The sequence below is a fragment of the Heloderma suspectum genome, chromosome 1, assembly GCF_057233095.1.
Source record: "Heloderma suspectum isolate Gila_16-S chromosome 1, 16-S_ref, whole genome shotgun sequence".
In the NCBI taxonomy this organism is placed as follows: Eukaryota; Metazoa; Chordata; class Lepidosauria; order Squamata; family Helodermatidae; genus Heloderma; species Heloderma suspectum.
In genome coordinates, this window is record NC_139458.1 from 22,829,552 (window position 1) to 22,851,318 (window position 21,767).

The window sequence follows — 21,767 nt, forward strand, 5'->3', positions numbered from 1 at the left end:
GACCATCTACACAATTTTGGTTGAAGGGCCACAGGTCTCAGAAACTACGCAGTTCTGAAAATGGAGGGATCTATAACTCAGTGGATGGAATCCAAATTTAGCCATGTGCAACTGGGCTGGTGAAAGCACACTTCCCCACTCTGCCCTCTCCATGTCAGCTCCCACCCCCAACCTCCTGAAAACGTTACCCAGAGGGTTTGGGGATCCAGCTAAATGGGGCGAGCTGTGGTGTGGGGGGAAGGGGGGATCCCCATAATTGGACAGAGACACCTTCCCTGAGCAGAGCCCTTCTGTCTGCGGAAAGCAGATCCTGGATCCAACCTAGAAGTAGTGAGTATCTGTCAGGTTTCCCTTTGCCCCCACTGATCTTCAAACGCCGAATCAAACACAGACAAGAGGCTTCAATCTACAGCTTTTAATTCCATTACCACAAAGGGTCATACAGATGCAAATTCTCAGTGACTCTCAGTCTGCAAGGAAATACCTTCAGGGGGCTCAAAAGGTAGCTGCGAAAGTTGCCCACCGTTTGAAAGAAAGATGGGCTCACTAGCCTAACTTAAGGGGTGGCGGGAGGTCTCTCTCTCTCTTGTGAAGCTTCTAAGCACTGCTGTTCATGCAGGGCCAATTGGGAAGACCTTCTAAGTTCTGCCCCTGCCATCTCCCTCTTGGCTCTGCGTCTGCTCCTTGCATCTATTAATTCAGACTTGCCAAACACCACCTCCCCCTGTTCGCTGTCTCTCATGGGGGGGGGGTGACAAGGGACCTTCCTCCAGCTGGACCTTTGAAACCTGAGAAGCCTGCCTAGCCATATCTGGACTAGCCTGGGAACATACCTCCCCCATGTCTGGCGGTTCCTGTTCAGAATCTGAACTGCTCTCCCACTCCCTGGACTCAGAAGCACTCCTGACAGTATCCTTTCAGCACAATAGGTCCCCAATTCTCTTTTCGATCATCCCAGAGTACAGGACATGGAATAATGGGCTCAAGTTACAGGAAGCCAGATTCCAGCTGGACATCAGGAAAAAATTCCTGACTGTTAGAGCAGTACGACAATGGAACCAATGACCTAGGGAGGCGGTGGGCGCTCCCACACTGGAGGCATTCAAGACGAGGCTGGACAGCCATCTGTCAGGGATGCTTTGACTTGGACTCCTGCATTGAGCAGGGGGTTGGACTCGATGGTCTTGTAGGCCCCTTCCAACCATACTATTATATGATCCTATGATTCTATAATTCAATCTGCAGCATCTCCAGTTTAAAGAACCAGGGAGCAGGTGCTCGCAAAGATCTGTGACTAAGGCTCTGACGAGCTGCTACCAGTCTGAGTTCTGGGATAGGAGGATTCAATGATCTGACTCGGTTTAAAGCCGCTTCGTATGAGATGACTTAATGAGCCATCTTCTTGGATAGAATCACTGCTGTTGTGTCAGTTTTGCAGGGACTGAGACCCATTTAACTTGCTGCTATATTAACATTAATGGGACTTAGGCCTATTTGATTTCTGCTCTGCCAGGAGCACTATTTTGCAGATAGCAGGGGCATCTGTTCCTTCCTTGTATGGCTTCATCTTTTCCTGTCACTTCCTCCAGTCATGTTCAGTCACTTGAACACCACGACTACCTCTCAAGTATATTCCTGCCTAGATTCCTACCACCTCAGCATTCCTTCTCCCAAATTCTAAATTCTGCAAATATTGAACCATTGCATCTAGAATGATGTGATCGAAGGGAGCATGTTACATGCAAAATAAGCACATTTGCCAGCTACCTATAGACTTTGTTAAGTTTGAATTTCCTTGGAGCAGAATCAGTGGTTGTAGGGTTGCACGAGGTGTGCCCAGCCATGTCTTTACCAATGAGGCATTAATATGGCAGATCACTGAGTTCTACATACCCTTTGGGGTCTGCATTAGTTGATTAGTTTTTCTCTGGCGGGAGAAAGAAAACATAGCACAGGGCTTCTGGAAAATGTTGTTTTAATTGCTTTAAAAGACTTGCCTAAGCAACATATGGTGCCACCCTAAAGCATTCAGTTTTCATATGGTAATTAGGAATTAGAAACACTGTACAGAAAAAAAAAACAAAAAAAACCCCCACTTTTGCCTCCCAGGTAAACTAACAGACAAGAACCATATGGAGGAGGAGAAAGAAATGTCACTAGCCTGTTGGACACATTTTTCATTTTAAATTGCATTTCAATTTAGGTCCATTACTGTTGCCTTCAGTTAGTCTCATTCCCAACTGTGGATTGGAATGAGTTCCTAGAGCTGTACTCTGGCAATAAAAAATGGGCCGAAATAATTTAGTAATTGGTGATCTGCCACTTCTTCCATGCAGGCTGCGATTATTATTATCGGCATGAGGTATAGACAACACACTGAGGGGCTTGGAATCAGCAAGTGCTCATGTTTTATCTCCATGGTGTGGAAAACTCCCACCCACTGATTTCAGGCTGCTGCTGTTGTTGTTGTTGTTGTTGTTGTTGTGGGTACTAGAATGGTCCAAGCCAGTTTTTTTTGTGGTCTATTGGCAACCCTAGGTTTAGGGTGAAGCACTGGCTGTCACAAGCCAGACTACCAGCAGTCACCTGAACACTGACTCACCTGCAAAGAGAACAGGTGGCTCAGGAAGGCCAGGAGCACAGGCAATGGAGATGCTTTATAGGGGCCCTGACACTGAATCCGAGTCCAGCAATTGGAGACCCCTTGAACCAGAGGCCCCCAAGCCAGGGCCCTCAGAGACTCAAATCCTTAAGTTGGATACCACCAAAGGGCCAACAATCTGCCTCCAAGGGCCTCACTGTCTACCAAGTCCACTTGCCACTGCACAGAATATCCCAGCAAGAGATTGTGGAGAGGAGATGGAGCAGCAGGCTTCAGTCCAGAGGGTTTCTAGGTCTCTCCATTCCTTGACAAGGGCCTGTGGCCTGGAAGGCTTAGTCAGATCCAGGGAGTATGAAAGGGCTCAGTAAAGACAAAGCACTTGTCAGAATGAGTTCTTGACAAAGACGACGACAAACTACAAAACAAATAACTACTGATTTCCTTATGGACAGCAGCCCAGGTGGAAATTGCAATCAGCTGGAAAGGAACACACACCCACATGACAGCAATGGTACCTCAGAGTCTGGTCAATCGCTCTCATGGAAAAGCTGACCCAAGTCAAAACAGCAACTAGGAACATTAACTATAAACAAGACTTCTATGCAACTTGGCATCAATTTATATACATAATCATATCACCTATATGATTAGGTAGAAGGAAACATTAAAACTACCACAGACTCATGGTCAGTTATGGAAAGATTTGTTAGGATAATAGGATATGAATGGACTAGGATAAATGAATAGCATATAGGTGAGGCAATCTCTGTATTGTAATGTAGGATATTGATGACAGATGGTTGTCAATTTATTCCCCAGTTGTCTTATTGTTTATTAATGTTTTATATGTTAAAAATTCAATAATAATACATTATTTTTTAAAAGAGGGTGGGGGAGAATGAGTTGTCAGTTCCTAGGGACCTGTGCAGGGTCCTGAAGCACCTGTCTGTGATGGTGGTGCGTTTTAACCTTTGAGTGGATCCACAGCTACAGCCTGTCCACCCCCTGCTAGCCATACCAGGCCTGCTTATTTTGAACCCCTCTGTGGCCTCCATCTCACCAGGCCTGGACCCTGGCCAAGCTTGGTGAGGCTTTGCGTGCTCACCCCCCATGGATTGAGAATGTGACCTAGAACATTCCCTGAGTCTTCAGGTTACAGGGGAAGATCAGAGGTACCGTGAGCAGGCAAGGTATCTTTCAGGAAACCTTGTCTGCCATGACTAGTCTTCTCACTGAGGAATTATGGATGAGCTCCTGAAGAACTCCAGTGTTTCCTGGAATACGGTGGGAAAACGAATGGTCTAACATGTCACAGGCATGAGGCAAACCTGCAGTTTCCCAATTCCTGGATGACAACTCCACAGACTATTTCCAAGATCAGAAACAGTATGCCTCTGAATGACAGTTGCCGGGGAGCAGGGATGCACAAGGATTTCATTTCAGTTTGTTAAACAGCAGAATTTGCCTCGTTCTCGCCCTGAGCAATTTTTTAGGCAAAGCTCACTTATTCCCAAGCCTGTGACTGAATCCCAAAGAGGCTTGCCTAGTGCCTACTTTGTGCTCTTTTCGGCACCAAGTGAAGACATTTTTATTGTCCCAGACATTTTAGTTTTTCTGTTTCTGTTTTAAATCTTGTATTGTGGTTTAAATGTTTGCACTGCTGCTAGCTTCTATTTGGTTATTATTATTATTATTATTATTATTATTATTTATACTGTAGTTTTAAACTTCTACATTGTATTTTATCATCTTGCATTTTATGGCTTTAATTGTTGTGAACTGTCCAGAACTGTCCAGCGCTACAGTGCGCTGGTGTTTTTTGTATTTTTCACCCCATCCCTTTTGCCTTTGCTCCCCACCTTGGTCCCGCCCACCACTGGAATGCAACCCCAAGAACTTCCCTGAAATGAAAGTCCGCCCTCCAGCTGAAAGAGGTTCTCCGTCCCTGTCCTATGGCGATCTCTCAATGCATGTAGCTGCACACAGCCCAAGGGGGATTCATGTTTTAAGGTTAAGGTGTTTGTTTTTAAATCTCTATTAAGGCAAGTTGCAAAAGTGAAAACACAATTCAAAATGCAAAAGGTCTGATATCTTGTTGAATTTCAAAAACCTATACAGAAAGCTGCTCCAGCTTTACTTTTGATGCAGTGCAGACCCTGCCACTAAGATAGGAACACACTAAGATGCATTATACAGAGTCAGACCTTTGGCCCATCTAGTTGCATATTGCTTCTGCACTGACTAGCAGCACCTCTCCAGGGTTCCAGTCAAAGGTCTTCCTCATCCCTACTTGAAGATGCTGTGGACTGAATTGGAGACCTTTTGTATGCATAGTATGTGCACTACTACCACTAAAGGAGCTATGCAAAGTGTGAGGCACCCTGGATAGCTCCTTTAGAGTTCTGACTGGTTCTGGCTGAAACCCGGAGCCGGGGGATTTGCTGCCCCACTGACATCGGAGCCACCAGCCTCCGCTGACTACCACTGAGTTCCCTACTCATTCCTGTGGCTGACAGAGCATATTGGAAGCGAATCGGTTGCACATAGGCACATATCCCATATGCAAAGAACTAATGGACTTTGCTCCTCTGTCTAATTGCAACAATAGCCAGCCCTCACTCACCACATATTTCACAGCAATGACCGACAGGCTTCAGTGGGTCCTTGCACAGAGCCGCTGGACACTGATTCCCAGAATTCTGGAGCAGAGCAGCACAGATTCTGTCTCGGCCCTTTAATAAGAACAGTTAGATTATCCGTTGAAGAGAAGGCTATAGCCCTGCACAAGTGACTTGACTTTCTGATATCTCCAGCCCAGTCAACCAAGGGGTGCCACAGAAAGAAACCATTACTGCATTGTCAGCCTGCTTGGATTGGGACCAGGTGTCAAGAGTCAGTTTATGAAGCAGAACTCCACCCCCACCCCCCACTCTCTTTCTCATACACACTCACACGTGTGGAACAGCCCAGCAGAAGCTGTGCCTTGCTGTAGGAGACCAGTGAAATAATGGAAATGGCTCCCGTAACAGATAGAGACCAAAGCTCCAAAACAGAGGTGGTGCCATATCATAATCCCACTGTATTCAACAACATCCTAACTGGAACCAAATTAGGATACAGGTTGTTAAACCTTGCTTTCCAGTACGGTTGGTTCACTGCTGTCACTGGGGGAAGATCCAGAGAGAGGTGGCCCTCTCTCTCCCTAGGTCAGAAGTATAGGCTCGTTTATTCATGTAAGTATTTTCCCAGCTGATGTTTGAGGGATCATAAACGTGGAAAAGCTGGTTTCCCTCCTTTCTCCACTGCATCAGCTGAAGAAGACCCCCTAGAAGACCCCACCAGCTGCACTGAAATTTACATATTTGTGAAGCCCTGAGGTAAACTGGCCCTTGACAGGTTCCTCACCCCCTGACCAAGAGCCTTGGAGGGCACTAAAGGACAATAACTTACTGCAGCATTTCCACATTCACAGCCAGATTTGTCTAGACACCTGGTGTTCAACAACCGGAATGTCCCTTTTCCGTGGAACTGTAGCTTTGCAGATGAGCTCTGCATATATTCTGCCAGGGTGCTGTCACTGGTGAACTTCTAATTCCAGTTCAGGGATGGAGATTGTGGGTGGGAAACAAAATGTAGAGATCCATATTTGTAACTAGCAGCAGGTCAGTTCTCTCAATCACAAATCACAATCAAAATGGTTTAATTAAAGCTGCTGCTGGTTCCCTCGGTAGTATAAACTGCTGCAGTTCTGCACCAGCAACCACATATGGTTAAATGGGGGGAAAGATGGCTCTGTGGCTCCATATAAGCATTGCAATAACAATGGGATTAGGCGTGGCCTTTTGAAATCCAAAGCATGTATGAAGGCTGCGCAGTGTGGGCAGACAGAATTATAGAGTTGGAAGGGACCTTGGAGGTCATCTAGGATCCCAGCGCACCCCTGGGCCCAATGCAGGATTAGTGCGGGATGCAGCTTTAGCATCCCTGACAGATGGCCCTGTCCAGTCTCTGCTTAAATACCTCCAGGGAAAGAGAGCCCACCATCTCCAGAGGCAGTCTGTGCCACTGCCAAACAGCCATCACTGTTAGGAAGTTTCTCCTAATGCTTAGCCAAAACCTGTTTCCCTGCAACTTCCACCCATGGGTTCTAGTCCTGTCCTCCAGAGCAACAGACGACAGCTTTGTGCCATGTTCTGCATGACAGACTTTCAGATATTTGGAGGCCACTGTCATGTCTCTCCTTAATCTAAACATACTGAGCTCTTTCAACCATTCTGTAGCTTTATCAATGCATATGGGCCTTCCCATAATTGGGCCTCATTGGATTCTGTAAACATTTCTACAGTTGTATTAAGGTATACTTTAGGAATGCTGGTGATGAGGATCTTAGTCACTGATATTTGGTTTAATGTTCTTATAATAAACTAATATTGTGACCTCTCCCTGGATCTACATAAGCCTGTTTACATGGGGTTCTTAGACCACCATCTTTCCCTTGTGAACCATGGGCCCCCAGCAGTGCTATTTGTCCTACAACTATCTCCCCAAGTCCTTTAGAGGCCCAGGAGCTGAATGTTCATATGAGCTCCCCCTTCTTTCTCACTGTATATATAACGTTTTCTCAATTGGAGTGTATGCTGTTGTCCCTTGGGAAATGTATACAGGTGGGCAGCATCCAGAGTCAGATTGGCTCAGAAAATAAGCCAGCCTGTTTGGAAGCAGTGCAGTTTATTTTCCCAGGCAATCCAATGTAAACCTGGAAGAAGTTGCCTATCTTCAGTTGTGACCTTTTCGGGGTGTGTGTGTGAGAACTCTAAAAATGATGAAGCAGCATTGGTTTCATCCCACAAATGTCCCATTTTACCTGCCCCCTTATAGAAATGCTCCTAAGCTGTATCATCTCCTCAGATGACTCGATGTTCACTCGGAAGGACGTTTCAGGCTGAAAAATAACATCGTCATACTGGCATGGGACACATTCTTCATCCACAGAGAAGATCAACTTGCCCTGATCTAGGTTGTCCAAGGAGGTTGCAGCCTGCCACAATGTGGGATCATACCACTGGTAATTCTCCGCACTGGTAAATGTGACTGTGGAAGCTAATAAAGCAAAGACAATGACCAAGACAGAATGAGAGCAATATAGGAAGTCCATTTTGCTTCACTGATATATTTATTTTTATTTGTTCATAAAAACGGACAGAATTATTGCTGAGATGATTTTTAAAGTTCAGCAGGCACATGTAAATGGCCCAATCTGAGTGGCAAGACAGTTCATATGAATGGCTCCTGTTTGTCATAATGAAGGATAATTGAGAGCAAAGACTCTAGGAATCATCCTGGATGTATTGGCATTTTAAATCACAGAATAGGACCTCTAATGCCAAAGCTTATAGCTCCCCAGAAATCCTGTTATCTACACTTTCATTACAAATATAGCACACTTCTAACTACGACATCCCAAGAATTACAGGATCCTTTTTTCTCTCTCCATAAAACTCTGTTTCCAAATCTGTTCTTCTTGTTTTGCCTTACATAATATGGTGGGGAAATATTGGAGCCTAATGCATCACTGTCTGCCTGGGTCTACAGCAGATCTCATGGTGTCATGTGGGTGTGTGGGTGACAGAGTTTGTGTTTCATGCATGGTAAAGGCCTTATTATCCTGTATGGGTGAATCTGGAGCTTGTTCAGACATCACATATCTCTTGGTGGTAAAGGCACCCCTGCTGAGGCCATCATAGGGAGAGGAAACAGCAGCCAAGCACTCTCCACCATGACTGGATACAACTTCTGCTGAAAGCGCCCCCACCTGCCCAGCCCTGTTGGACCCTACCAATTGCCACTGCTGAGGCCATCAGAAACAGAGGAAGGAGCAGCCTTTCTATTGTGCTTACATCCAGCATCATGATCTGCTGAACTTTGTAACTAAGTACATAGTGCCTGAGTTTGCTTTCTTCTTCCTCCCTCCCAATCACTTTTCTTTCTGTGTTGTGCCTCTTAGAGCATAAGCCTGCAGGCAGGGATTATCTTATTTCTGGTCTTTGTAAGCTGCTCTGGGAGCTTTTTTGGCTGAAAAGTGGGATAACTATGCTTTAAACAAACAAACTAAATATCTACCCTAGTGTGTGGTAGCTAAACTAAGAACATAACATCCAGACATGATAACAAAAACTAAAATGATCAAGGGGCTGGAGCAACTCCCCTATGAAGGAAGGTTACAACAGCTAGGACTGTTTAGCCTGGAAAAAAGGTAAGTAAGGGGAGACAGGATAGAGGTGCACAAAATTCTGCATAGTGTGGAGAATGTGGATAGGGAGGCAGTTTTCTCCCTCTCTTGTAATACTAGAACCTGGGGCTATCCCATGAAGCTGACTGGTAGGAGATTCAGAACAGTTAACAGGAAGCACTTCTTCACACAGCGCATAGTTGCATTATGGAATTTGCTACCACAAGTCATAGAGATGGCCACCAATTTGGATGGCTTTAAATGGGGGTTAGATAAATTCCTGGCGGAGAAGGCTATCAATGGCTACTAGTCTTGATGGCTATATGCTACCTCTTGTATCAGAGGCAGTATGCCTATGTACAGCAGTTACTGGGAGGATGATATTGCACTCATGTCCTGCTTGTGGGTTTCCCATCAACAGCTGATTGGCCACTGTGTGAACTGAATGCTGGACTAGATGGACACTTGGTCTGATCCAGCATGAGGGGACCAATGTTCCTACAGACACATTGCTGCCCATCAGGCTCCTTGCTCATCTTGATTTTAAAAAGAAAACTTTGAAGTATTTTTTTTTAATTAAAATAATTTGGAGGCCAGCATGTTGCAAAGCAGAGTGACAGCTTCCAGCACCTCACTATCTTTATTTCTAAGAATGCCTCTGGTCCCCATGTGCTTTGTTCTGAAACATGCCCAGCCACCAAGAAAAAAAAAAGTGTATGCTGGGGGTTATTTCAAATTTGTTGGATTGCACCCCACATAACCAAACAGACTCTGTTTTATAAACAAACCTCCAAGTTGTATAAACAAAGGCCCCTCTGCAGAGCTCTCTCATCCCGGGCCTCTCTCTCCTCAAGCCAGAAGCAGTGGGTGTTGCCCAGTGGAGGGGCAAAGCTGCACAGCAGTTTGTCACTGTGATTTGCACACATAGCATGCACCGCTACAGCACGCCCGTGCACTTTCCTTGTGTGCGCACATCGTTGCTTAGCATCACATTCCATGACATTTAGAAGCCTACACAGAGCAGTAGAAGATCCTGGGAACTGAACAGCACTAATGCAGAAGAGTGTTATATTCAAGAAGCATCATGAACTTCAACAAAACTTTATTTGGAGTGACAACACACCCAGGAACAAGAGAAAAACAAACCCAAATGCACTAACACAGTACAGCTGTCTTAAGAATATTGTATCGGATATTTTATGACATCACTGCCTTTATCATAACATTGACAACTTCACATGGCTTGTCCTAGAATGATTTTCTTCATCTTGGAAACATTGATGAACACTCTCTAGAACAGTCTTCCCCAACCTGGTGCCCTCCAGACATTTTGGACTACAACCCAGGAGGACCAGCCAGCAGCTGCACCGGGTGATCCTGAGCCTGAGCCTGCTTCTGCCCCCGCCCACAGGTACTTAAGGCGGGGCTGCCAGAGGCAGCGCCTCGGCGTGCGCCTCGGCGTCGCGCCAAGTGCGCACTTACCGTCGCACTTGGAGTCGCGTAGGACCTGAAGACCTACCCACCTGCTTCTCCAGAGACACCAGCAGCCACAATACCAGCAGCAAATAGCGGCAGCAGAGGGCAGCAGCTTTAAAGACAATGGGAAAGGGGCAAATGTGGACTTTATCTGCTCCTTCTTAGCTGCTGTTCTCTTTTATCTTTTATATTCTTTTAAACTGTTGTGCTATTTATATCTTAACATTTTAATATGTGCCTGGGAGGACTATTGGGCAACTCAGGGAGTCAGAGAGGTGCCACCATAACTGTGGTCACGGGCAGGGGGAGGTATGGCGTTGGGGGATTAACAGGCCAGCTGAGGAGAAGAGGGCCTAGACACCTTACAGCTGTCCCCTCTTCTAGTTCTTCCCCCAACCTGATGGTTCCTGGCAGCCTTACCAGTCTGCCCTCGGGTCTGCTGGTGCTGCTGCTGAATGCCAGCTCGGTCCAAAATAAAATCTCCCTCATCCATTATTTGATTGTGGACGAGGGGGCTGACCTGGCATGTATTACTGAGACCTGGGTGGGGGAACTGGGAGGGGTCAATCTCTCCCAGCTGTGCCCTCCTGGGTACTCGGTGCAGCACCAACACCAACTTGAGGGTCGGGGAGGGGGAGTTGCCGTGGTCTATAGGAATTCAATCTCCCTCTCCAGGCTTCCTGCTCATTCGAGCGCAGATCTTGAGTGTTTGTACCTTGTGTTGGGTACCCGGGACAGATTGGGGATTTTGTTGGTGTACCGCCCACCCCGCTGCCCATCAGACTCCCTGCCTGAGCTGACGGAGGTGGTCTCGGACTTGGTGTTGAGGACCCCTAGGTTGATGGTCCTGGGGGATCTCAACTTTCATGCTGAGGCCGCTGCATCCGGGGGGGCTCAGGACTTCATGGCCGCCATGACAACCATGGGGCTGTCCCAACATGTTATCGGCCCAACGCATACAAAAGGACACACGCTTGATCTGGTTTTCTCGACTGGGCAGGAGGATGGTGATCTGAAAGTGGAGGAATTAACATCTGTCCCTTTGTCATGGTCAGATCACTTCCTGCTGAGGTTTAGACTCCTGGCGGCCTTTCCCCTCTGCAAGGGTGGGGGACCTATTAAAATGGTCCGCCCCCGGAGATTAATGGATTCCGATGGATTCCAGAGGGCTCTGGGGGATTTTCCTGCTGGTATGGCTGGCGCTCCTGCCGAAGCCCAGGTCGCTCTGTGGAATGCAGAGATGACTCGGGCGGTTGACACGATCGCACCCAAGCGCCCTCTCCCTCTGAGCAGAGCCCGGCCAGCTCCTTGGTATACACCTGAGCTGAGGGCAATGAAGCACGAGGGGAGATGGCTAGAACACAGGTGGAGGAAAACTCGTGCTGAGTCTGACCGAACACAGGTAAGAGCCCACTATCGAGCCTACCCTGTGGCGGTGAGGGTGGCAAAGAGACAGTTCTTTTCCACCAGCATTGCATCTTCTCAATATCGTCCAGCGGAGCTTTTCCGAGAGGTTCGCGGCCTGTTACATTCTGGGCCAGGGAGAGAGACGGTGGAACCCTCAGTAGCACGCTGTGACAAGTTTGCACGGCACTTTGAGAATAAAGTCACTCAGATTCGTCATGAATTGGACACCACCATTAATGCAGTTCCATTGGTAGAGGCGTTCAGAGCACCGTCTGGTCCAGTTTTATTGGATGAGTTTCAGTTACTGAGGCCTGAGGATGCAGACAAGGTGCTTGGCCTCCTGTTCTGGAGGGGGTTGCACTCCCCCTAAAGGATCAGGTTCGTAGTTTGGGGGTGCTCTTGGATCCAGAACTGTCACTTGAGGCACAGGTGAACTCAGTGGCACGGAGCACTTTTTATCAGCTTAGGCTGGTATACCAACTACGCCCCTATCTGGACAGAGATAGCCTTGCTACAGTTATCCATGCTCTGATAACTTCTCGTCTGGATTACTGCAATGCGTTATACGTGGGGCTGCCTTTGAAAACGGTCCGGAAACTTCAGCTGGTCCAAAATAGGGCAGCAAGATTGTTAACAGGGACTGGCCTGCGAGCTCATATTACGCCAGTACTTTTCCAGCTGCACTGGCTGCCAGTCCATTTCCGGGCCCGATTCAAAGTGCTGGTGTTAACATTCAAAGCCCTTAACGGCTTGGGGCCAGGTTACCTGAAGGATCGCCTCCTCCCATATGTGCCTGCCCGGACCTTAAGATCATCGTCAGCGGCCCTCTTTCATGAGCCCCTGCCAAAGGAAGTGAGGCAGGTGGCTACTAGGAGGAGGACTTTTTCTGCTCTGGCACCCCGGCTCTGGAATGAGCTCCCTAGTGAGGTTCGCCTGGCGCCTACATTGTATTCCTTTCGGCGCCAGGTGAAGACCTTTTTATTTTCCTAGGCATTTTAGCATTTTAGCTTTCTAAATTTTTATCTTTGCTGTTTTAAATCTGTATTTTAAACTCCTGCACTGCTGCTAGGTTTTATTGTGGTTGTATTGTTATATTGTGGTTTTAATGTTCTGTATATTTTAAATTGTTTTATTGTGTGTTGCTTGGATTTAATTTTTGTGAACCGCCCAGAGAGCTTCGGCTATTGGGCGGTATACAAATGAAATAAATAAATAACCCCAGCATTCCAGACCACTGGCCATGCTGGCTGGGGCTGATTGGAGTTGAAGTCCAAAACATTTGAAGGGCACCAGATTGGGGAAGGCAGCTCTAAAGAACAGCAGTGGAGCCTGTGGGGAGTGTCTTTAGCAGTGGAATGAGAAATGAGTCTGCTTGATCAGGTTTTAGGGATCTAGAGGAGCCGGGACTACTCATAGAATCATAGAATAGTAGGGTTGGAACGGGCCTACAAGGCCATCGAGTCCAACCCCCTGCTCAATGCAGGAATCCAAGTCAGAGCATCCCTGACAGACGGCTGTCCAGCCTCGTCTTGAAGGCCTCCAGTGTGGGAGAGCCCACCACCTCCCCAGGTAATTGGTTCCATTGTCGTATTGCTCTTACAGTCAGGACGTTTTTCCTGATGTTCAGCCGGAATCTGGCTTCCTGTCACTTGAGCCCATTATTCCGTGTCCTGCACTCTGGGATGATCAAGAAGAGATCCTGGCCTTCTTCTCTGTGACAACCTTTCAAGTACTTGAAGAGTGCTATCATATCTCCCCTCAGTCTTCTCTTCTCAGGGCTAAACATGCCCAGTTCTTTCAGTCTCTCTTCATAGGGCTTTGTTTCTAGTCCCCTGATCATCTTTGTTGCCCTCCTCTGAACCCTCTCCAGTTTGTCTGCATCCTTCTTCAAGTGTGGTGCCCAGAACTGGACACAGTACTCCAGATGAGGCCTAACCAGTGCTGAGTAGAGGGGAACTAGTACTTCCCAGGATTTGGAAGCGATGCTTCTATGAATGCAGCCCAAAATAGCATTTGCCTTTTTTGCAGCCACATCACATTGTTGGCTCATATTCAGCTTGCGATCGACAACAATTCCAAGATCCTTCTCGCTTGTAGTGTTGTTGAGCCACGTATCCCCATCTTGTAACTGTGCATTTGGTTTCTTTTTCCTAGGTGCAGAGCTTGGGATTTATCCCTATTAAATGTCATTCTGTTGTTTTCTGCCCAGCGCTCCAGTCTATCCAGATCACTTTGAATTTTGTTTCTGTCATCCAAAGTATTAGCTATCCCTCCCAATTTTGTGTCATCTGCAAATTTGATCAGCATTCCATGCACCTCCTCCTCCAAGTCATTCATAAAAATGTTGAAGAGCACTGGGCCCAGGACTGAGCCCTGCGGTACCCTACTTGTTACCTCTCCCCAGTTTGAGAAGGTCCCATTGATAAGCACTCTTTGAGTCCGATTCTGTAGCCAACTGTGGATCCACTGGATCGTTGTTTCATCTAGCCCACTTTGAGCTAGTTTGCTCATCAGGATATCATGGGGCACTTTGTCGAAAGCTTTGCTGAAGTCGAGGTATACGATGTCTACAGCATTCCCACGGTCTACAAGGGAGGTTACTTGATCCAAAAATGAGATCAGATTTGTCTGGCAGGACTTGTTTTTGACAAATCCATGTTGGCTTCGAGTAATCACGGCATTGTTGTCAAGGTGCTTCCAGATGGATTGCTTTATGATCTGCTCCAGAATTTTCCCAGGGATTGATGTCAGACTGACTGGCCTGTAGTTCCCAGGTTCCTCCTTTTTACCCTTTTTGAAGATAGGGACAACGTTAGCCCTCCTCCAGTCATCTGGCACTTCCCCCGTCCTCCATGATTTCTCAAAGAGAATAGACACTGGTTCTGAGAGTTCTTCTGCCAGTTCCTTTATGACTCTAGGATGCAGTTCATCTGGCCCTGGAGATTTGAACTCATTCAAAGTAATTAGGTGTGCCTTGACCATATGCCTGTCGATCTCAAGCTGCAATCCTGCCCCTTCAGCCTGTACTTCGCCTTTGCCAGGGGGCTCAGAAACCCTCTTTTGGGAGAAGACTGAGCCAAAGTAGGAATTGAGCACCTCTGCCTTTTCTTTGTCATCTGTTATCGTTTTGCCATCCTTATTTAATAGCTGAACCACCATTTCTTTCCTCTGCCTTTTACTATGCACGTAGCTGAAGAAAGCCTTTTTGTTGTTTTTAACATCCCTTGCTAACCTCAGCTCATTCTCAGCTTTAGCCTTCCTGACACCATCCCTGCAATTCTGTGCTACCTGCCTGTACTCTTCCTTTGTTACTTGGCCTTCTTTCCACTTCCTATATGTGTCCTTTTTTGTTTTCAGGTCATCCCTAAGCTTTTTGTGAAGCCACATTGGCTTCTTCTGTTGTCTTCCACCTTTTCTTCTTGTTGGAATTGCTTGTGATTGTGCCTTGAGAATTTCCTTTTTTAAAAGCTCCCACCCATCTTGGACTCCTTTTCTCGCTAGCATCGCTTGCCATGGGACCTTACTGATCATTGTTCTGAGTTTATGAAAATCAGCTTTCCTAAAATCCAGGGTACGCGTTTGACTACACTCGGCTTTTGCTTCCCTTAGAACCAAGAACTCAAGTACAACATGGTCGCTTTCCCCCAGAGTTCCTGTAACTGCTACTTGATCCACTAAGTCATCTCTGTTGGTTAGGATCAAGTCAAGGAGAGCCGATCCTCTAGTTCCTTCCTCTACTTTCTGTAGGAGGAAGTTATCCGCCACACAAGTCAGGAATTTCCTGGAGGGGCCATGTTTTGCAGAATTTGTCTCCCAACAAATATCGGTGAAATTGAAGTCCCCCATTACTACTACATCATGCTTCCTTAAAACATTGGCTATTTGCTTTTCAAAAGTTTCATCCTTGTCTTCTCCTTGATTGGGTGGCCGGTAGTAGACTCCGACCACCAGGTTCCTTTTATTCTTTGCTCCATTTATTTCAACCCAGATGCTCTTGATGGGGCTACCAAGCTCCTCCTCCTGTATTTCTGTGCAGAGATATGTATTTTTCACATACAGTGCAACCCCACCTCCCTTTCTGTTCCTCCTGTTCTTTTTGAACAAGTTATATCCTTCAATTGCTGTATTCCAGTCATGAGAGTCATCCCACCAAGTCTCGGTTATACCTATCAGGTCATAATTTCCCTCTTGTATTAAGAGTTCAAGTTCGTTCTGTTTGTTTCCCATACTCTGGGCATTAGTATATAGACATCGAAGACCATGTGCTTCATAGTCTGGCTTTCTTCCTACATGTGTCTGAAGACTATTATTGGGTGCTATCAGAGCTGTTCTCTCCATTGCAGTGCATGCGCCTACATCCATTGTTACCCCCAACATTACATCTCCCTTCCCCGTAGGATTCAGTTTAAAGCCCTCCTGATGAAGTTCTTCATGCTGTGGCCAAACACATTCTTCCCATCCTTTGTGAGGTGCAACCCATCCCTAGCCAACAGCCCATCTTCCAGGAAGTATAGCCCGTGGTCCCAGAATCCAAATCTCTCTCGTCGGCACCACCTTCGTAGCCAGTCATTCACCCGGAGTATTTTTCATTCCCTTTCTATCCCTCTTCTAACTACTGGAAGGATGGATGAGAAAACTATCTGGACCCCAAAGTTCTTGAGTTTCCTTCCCAAAGCTTCAAAGTCTGACGTGATCTCTTTGTAGCTCCGCTTGGCAGTATCATTTGTTCCCACATGGATGAGAAGAAAGGGATACCTGTCAGTGGGCTTTATGAGTGCAGGCAACCTTTCAGTCACATCTCTAATCTGTCCTCCCGGGAGACAACATACCTGGCGAGTCTATGGGTCTTCGCAACATACTTGGGTCTCGATCCCATGCAGCAAGGAGTCTCCCACTACTACCACTCTTCTCTTCTTCTTCTTGTAGGCCTGGGTTTCATCGCCTCTGTTTGACTGACCTTCAGCCTCTTGCTCACTCTCATGCAGGTTCCCCTGTGATTCTTCATCTGTAGGCTGTCCTCCAGTCTCATCCGCAAGTACCTGGAATCGGTTCCACAGCTCCACTGCTTCCACTGGTGCAGAGTGGCGTCTAGTTCTTCTTCTCCTAACTGTCACCCTTTTCCAAGGAGTATCCTCTATTCCATTTTTCTTCATCTCAGCATTTCCCACTGCCTCATCTTGCTGTTGCTCTTCAAGCTTCTGGTCTGCCCTTTGCTGCTGTAATTCCCCCATTCTGTCCAAGAACTCTTCGTGTTCTCTTATTCCCCAGAGGGTCGACAGTCGCCGCTCCAGTCCACTTACTTTTTCCTCCAGCAGCGTGATCAACTTGCACTTGTTGCAGGTGTAGGCCATGTTGTTCTCAGGCAAGAAAACAAACATTGCACACACCTTGCAGGTCACCACCACTGGAGAGTCCTGTCCTTCCATTGCCTCTTTTCCCTTTTTGTGTCTAGCTTTGTGATTGTTCTAGACTAGCCTGTGCCTGCTCCTCTACTCAGTAGAGGTTAAAAGCAGAGTCCCACTGGTGTGAAAGTGTGTGTTACAAGACAAATAAATGGAAAAAAGTTAGTTAAAATAAAAAATAAAAATAATTTAAAAAAATGTTAGGGGCCTCCCCCTTGACCTCCCCTGCCGAATTCCCCTGGCCAACTCCTGTTTGCTCCCCCTGGTCGCTCGCTCTGTTCGCTCGCTGTCTGGGAGCTTGCCTGCTTCTGTAGACCCTGGACCAGCTGGAGCAGCTTGCTCTGCTCTGCTCTGCTCAGCTGGGAGGCGGGAAACAGACTGAAGCTTCCCGCCCAGTCAGCTGCTGGGAGTACTCAGGCCACACCCCTCCAATTCAGTTGGAGCTCTCAGAAGCACCTGGTGAGCTCACAGCCAATCAGAAGGATAAAGGGCAGTCCCCTGGGCTTCCTGCAACCCATTTACCTCTTAGCCTTTGTCTCCTTTGTCTCTTCAGCCACTGCAACTCCCCTGGCCAACTCCTGTTTGCTCCCCCTGGTCGCTCGCTCTGGTCGCTCGCTCTCTGGGAGCTTGCCTGCTTCTGTAGTCCCTGGACCAGCTGGAGCAGCTTGCTCTGCTCTGCTCTGCTCTGCTCTGCTCAGCTGGGAGGCGGGAAACAGTTCCTTTTACTTTTCACATTGTTATCGGCCACTTTTTACATCAGCTAACAATACAACTTGTGCATGGCTTGAATTTTGAACTATAGCAATGTTCTTTGGGAATAGCCTAATTTCTCCTTGAACTGTACATTTTGTGTATAGTTGCACATTTAAAAAATGCCCTGATAGCAGCAGAGAACAGCTCTACTATTTCTAGTAGATCCGGTGACTGAGCAGCGATAAGGCTGGGGCACCAGGTCTACCAAGACACGTAGATCTTGCCTCTGAGAAATTGGTATATCCCTCCGTTGTTTCTCAGTGGGTAGCCTGGTGTCCAGACAATGTCTTTCCACCCACAACTGAAACCCTCAGTTCTTTCCATGACTCCCTTCATCCCTGTAATGGCCATCTCCTCCAGCACTTTCCAAGCTGTTGTGGATGAAAAAAGGAAAGGTTCCTCCTGTGCAAGCACCGGGTCATTACTGACCCCTAGAGGGACGCCGCTTGCACTGGCGTTTTCATGGCAGACTGTAGCGGGGTGGTTTGCCATTGCCTTCCCCAGTCATGACTACTTTTCCCCCAGCAAGCTGGGTACTCATTTTACCGACCTCGGAAGGATGGAAGGCTGAGTCGACCTGAGCCGGCTACCCGAGACCCGGCTTCCGCTGGGATCGAACTCAGGTCGTGGGGAGAGTTTCGGTTGCAATACTGCCACCTACCACTCTGTGCCACACGAGGCTCTATATGTGGATGAAAGCATACGGTTTTAAGGTGTTTTCACATACCAGCAGTAATAGGCCAATCCTATGCATGTTTACTGGGAGGTGGGGGGACTTATGCCACAAAAAAGAGTGCATCTTCCCTTGTGATTCTGGGACTGGGCAGCGATTGTCCTTACAAGCACACACCCCTCTTCCCAGATGGGTGATGTTCCTGTGTTCTCCCACCACCTCACCCCACTTCACCGGTGGGCTGGAAAACAACTCATTGATACACTTTAAATTAAAGTGAACGCAGCCAGGGGCCCATGCCAGGTGCAACAGGATGGGAAGTCACTGGTTTGCACAGTGATACTACTGCTTGTTTGGTTTACAAGGCAGGAACTCCCATTTGCTACCAAACTAAGGGCCTAATAGGCTGTGGTGCTGCCTGGCTGGGCGTGCCAGAGAGCAGGCCCCACCGATCCTTCCAGGTCTACATTCTACTATTCGTATTGCAGCAGGCGTGCGTGGCACAATATGCTGTTGCTGCTCTCAGAATGAAACTTCAGCTTGGAGGAGCCTGGCTGTGCTGCTGCCTGCTACTAGCTCTTATGAGGAGATGCCCCCACAGTGCCACTTAAACTCGAAGGTATCCTCTCTGTCTCCTGTGTTTGATTTACTGACCTCCTGTCCTGAGCCTTGCCCGTGTGGCTGGAAACCGAAAGGAGAAATAGACGGGGCAGGCGAAGCATGGTTTTTTTCACACGGAGCTTTTATCCTGCGATTGAGATTTCTCCTTCACAGAAGTTTGTGGGCTCTTTACATGACGCCGTGAACCTCCAGGGCATCTCCTGCACTAAATGCCCTTTGTTCTGTTTTTAAATAGATCACAGATAATGAGCTATCAAATTACCCCGTTGTGTTCCGTTTGAGTTCCCTCCGTGAAAAGAATAAAAGTGGCATGAAGAGGAGCAAGTGAGATCGAATCAGTGAAAGATAACGGAACACTCAGATACAGGGGGAAAGAGAGGGAAGGGGTGGGGGAAAAGGAAGCACATGAAAAAGGGAGTCGTTGTGATCCTGCGTTTAAAACGAAGCAGAAAGCCCTGTTATAAATGCAGGAATTTAGGCTGGATTACGGATACCCCACGAGCAGCTACTGTTGCCACTCTCAGAATGATGTCGGGACTGGAATTGGGGGGGGCAGTTGCACCCCCTTGCCCCTATAAGCAGATGCCCATGGAAGCAAGTGCAACGCAAGTGTCTGCATTGGGCATGCATTGGGGCAGGGGGGACTGCTTTTTAACGTGGTCTGTCTGATAGTTGGTTTATGTGTTTCAGTGTGCGGTGTGTGTTTTGCCTGGATTGTATGTATCTGTGTTTGCCTGGTTTTTTTGTTTTTGTGTGCTTGTCTCTAAGCCTCATCACTTTGCCTTCTGGGAAATGGGTGATGAAGCAGAAAACTATGAGCTGAAAAGAAGTGTTGTTATGTTTTGGAACTTAGACCCTTCCTCTACTTAGGGCAAGCGGTACCCATGTCCTGCTTGTGGCTTTCCTGTGGGCAGCTGGGTGACCACTGTGTGAACGGAAGGCTGGACTAGATGGACCCTTGGTCTGATCCAGCAGGGCTCTTTATATGTTCTTTTGTTCGTTTAGCTTCACCCATTTGCCTTCTGGGAAATGGGTGGTTTCATATTGCCCATGCCCACTCTGGCAACTATTTTTGTGAGAGTGCCCACAACATGCTCTAAAAATTGTGCCTATTAGCCCCAGAAGTTTGGAGGCTCCTGAGCCACAGCTTTGAGCAGAGTGCTGCTCCATAGCCAGTGGTTGGAGTGGAGTGATTCAGTACTTTTTGAAAGCAAGCAACCCCACATGGTGATAAGGGGTTATAGATGCAAATATTACTGCAATATCTGGTTTATTAACCCAGACATATTAAAAGAACGCCATGTAGAACTTATAGAAGTCACTCGAGAAGATTTTCCACGAACACAGCATATGAATAAGCCTGTGGGAAGCTATGGATGACAATAAACATGACAACTTTATTAGCATGGCGTTAGCCACTGGTTTTTACCCAGCCACTGCTCTTTGCAAGTGCAATTGTAAACATGCCATCCACGAACTACATCCCATAGTTCCTCTGCTGGGGAATTTAATATGAAAATAAACAATACACAGGGGCTGCTGTACACAGTGTATTACTGAAATTCATATTTAATTCATTAACAACTTTCTTTCTGTTTAATATTAATGTAGCTGTCACATATTTGCACTTAATCCAGTATACTCATAAGAATCAAAGGCCACAAGGGCCTTGCAACAGAATTTAGATCTGACTCTTGGTCAACTTAGTTAGAATGCATGGGATCATACATTTTTCTCCAACCTACAGATAAAGCTTCAACATCCCATTCATCTAGAGCTCCATACGCATTCCACAAGAAACTGTGGATTTTTATTAGAGAGATAATTCCCTTTATTAGATACGTCTGCTCCTCTTGTATATCCCATTGGATGCACAGAGACACCCATTCTACAGACATGGTGTGCACTCATGTCCTGCTTGTGGATTTCCAGTGGGCAGCTGGTTGGCCACTGTGTGAACAAGAATGCTTGACTAGATGGACCCTTGGTCCAATCCAGCATGGCTTCTCTTATGTTCTTATGTTCTTAACAGGTTGTAGGGAGAGGAAGCAGGAAATGTTAAATATCATTTGATCACATACATCCCCCCAGGGTTGACTCCTGTGGAGGTTAATGTCTCCCCTTACTTGGCTTTTCTCTAAGCAAAACAATTCCCAGCTGTTGTAACGTTTCCTCATAGGGGAGTTGCTCCAGGCCCTTGATCATTTTAGTTAACATTTTACACACTTTTTTCAATTCTACAATATTATTTTTTAGGTGCGGCGACTAGAACTGTACACAATATTCTAAGTGTGGTCGCACTGTAAATATGTATAACGGGAGTATGATACTGGCAGTTTTATTTTCAATTCCTTTCCTAATTTTGCCTAACATGGGATTTGCCTTTTTCACAGCAGCTGCACACTGCGTTGACATAAGAACAATAAGAAGAGCTATGCTGGATCAAACCAAGGGTCCATCTAGTCCACCTTTCTGTTCACACAGTGGCCAACCAGCTGTTGACGGGAAACACACAAGCAGCACATAAGCCCAACAGCACCCTCCCCATCCACATTCCCCAGCAACTGGTGTACATAGGCATACTGCCTCTGACCCTGGAGGTAG

The 21,767-nt window shown here is 47.0% G+C and overlaps 1 protein-coding gene across 2 annotated transcripts in view; it reads right to left on the bottom strand.

Moving 5' to 3' along the window:
- AMN (amnion associated transmembrane protein) overlaps positions 1 to 21,767 on the bottom strand; it is a 118,280-nt gene that overhangs the window by 14,933 nt on the left and 81,580 nt on the right. For both annotated transcript variants that reach the window (XM_084826679.1, XM_084826671.1), the window contains 3 exons: positions 7,467 to 7,702; positions 6,053 to 6,190; positions 5,226 to 5,334 (listed from right to left, as the gene is read on the bottom strand). In XM_084826679.1, the coding sequence (XP_084682805.1) occupies positions 5,226 to 5,334; positions 6,053 to 6,190; positions 7,467 to 7,702 (483 nt within the window). The remainder of the gene's footprint in view (positions 1 to 5,225; positions 5,335 to 6,052; positions 6,191 to 7,466; positions 7,703 to 21,767) is intronic.